This window comes from Gregarina niphandrodes (assembly GCF_000223845.1).
Source record: "Gregarina niphandrodes unplaced genomic scaffold scaffold00130, whole genome shotgun sequence".
In the NCBI taxonomy this organism is placed as follows: Eukaryota; Apicomplexa; class Conoidasida; order Eugregarinorida; family Gregarinidae; genus Gregarina; species Gregarina niphandrodes.
Genome location: NW_011645894.1, coordinates 1 through 1,188, shown reverse-complemented (window position 1 = coordinate 1,188; position 1,188 = coordinate 1). Strand labels below are relative to the sequence as shown.

Here is a 1,188-nt window from a genome sequence, read left to right as displayed (position 1 = left end):
ATACACTGCGTCCGCCGGTAATCAAACCCGGGTCGCCTCGATTGCAACGAGGCATTCTACCACTAGACCACAAACGCAAAAGCAATTAACTTATGTGAAGCTTGCGGTCCGCTTTTTGTGTTCAGCCGCATGCCTTTGACCTTCTCTTTTATTGAAACCTAGAGTTTTTCAAACTCCGAAACAGCGATTAATGTTAAGTAATGCCGTATTACTAATAACATCACTTCTCGCTATCACTTCCCGGAATCCGAAAGGAACCTCTTACCGACTCGGGCATGACAGCTGGTCTAGGGAGGTATAGAGTAGACGGTACGGCTTCTGTCACATACGGAAGTCCACCGTAGAGAGGTATGAGCGGGTGTTGGTGGGGTCATACGCGGATTGTTTCCGGGGTAAATTAGACGTGGTGAAATCAGCAGATCCCCAGATCATCTATGCACTATTCTGCATTGTAAAAGAAGCTCGTTTAAACATCCTAGGTAACCCTTGGATGAGGACCCTGAAGGCTGCTGTATGTTTCAATGATGATGAAGTTAGAAACGAAGCTGGAAAGCTATCTTTATTCACCAAGGAAGTTATACATTACCTCGATGTGTTCAATGTTGGTCCCAAGATCGTTGATGTCAATGTGATGGCTGATCCTGCACCAGTTTTCGTTGAGACTCAAGCGGTCTTCGCATGACACCTTGCTTTAGCGGTCGTGGTCTAGTGGCTAAGACGTCTGCTTAACACGCAGAAGTTCCCGAGTTCGATCCTCGGCGTCCGTTGAGGTAAGACTAATCAACACGCCGAGTGTGCGTTGTCCACCGGGTCCAGGTGGTAAGAATACACGACTTTCACTCGTGCGACCCGTGCATAATGACAAGGCTCCGGGGTAGCACATAATCTTGACGAGTTGGAGGAAAAGAGCACGTTTGTGAGCCAGCATTGCTGGGATGGTGAGTGAATCCGCGCAATCTGTGTGGGTCGGATTGGCAACCACCAGGCCAGTTTGCTACATGTGTGATGTGACCGACCGCTTTTCTCCGAGACCGGGAATTGAACCCGGGTCTTCCGCGTGACAGGCGGAAATACTAACCACTATACTATCTCGGGCTGGACATTTGTGATGTGACCGACCGCTTTTCTCCGAGACCGGGAATCGAACCCGGGTNTTCCGCATGACAGGCGGAAATACTAGCCACTATA

The 1,188-nt window shown here is 49.3% G+C and overlaps 1 protein-coding gene and 3 non-coding genes across 4 annotated transcripts; 2 read left to right on the top strand and 2 right to left on the bottom strand.

Moving 5' to 3' along the window:
- Positions 1-6: 6 nt before the first annotated feature.
- GNI_207830 lies at positions 7-77 on the bottom strand. Its single transcript has one exon. It is a non-coding gene; the product is annotated as a tRNA-Cys (tRNA).
- Positions 78-190: 113 nt separating this feature from the next.
- On the top strand, positions 191-682 carry GNI_207820 (hypothetical protein; the record flags this gene model as incomplete). The annotated part of the gene is made up of 2 exons (XM_011135505.1): positions 191-295; positions 335-682. 2 exons carry the CDS (start codon positions 191-193, stop codon positions 680-682), a joined length of 453 nt encoding a protein of 150 aa, XP_011133807.1.
- A 12-nt stretch (positions 683-694) lies between these two features.
- GNI_207810 lies at positions 695-767 on the top strand. Its single transcript has one exon. It is a non-coding gene; the product is annotated as a tRNA-Val (tRNA).
- Positions 768-1,023: 256 nt separating this feature from the next.
- Positions 1,024-1,095, bottom strand: GNI_207800. The gene has a single exon. It is a non-coding gene; the product is annotated as a tRNA-Asp (tRNA).
- Between the last annotated feature and the right edge of the window lie 93 nt (positions 1,096-1,188).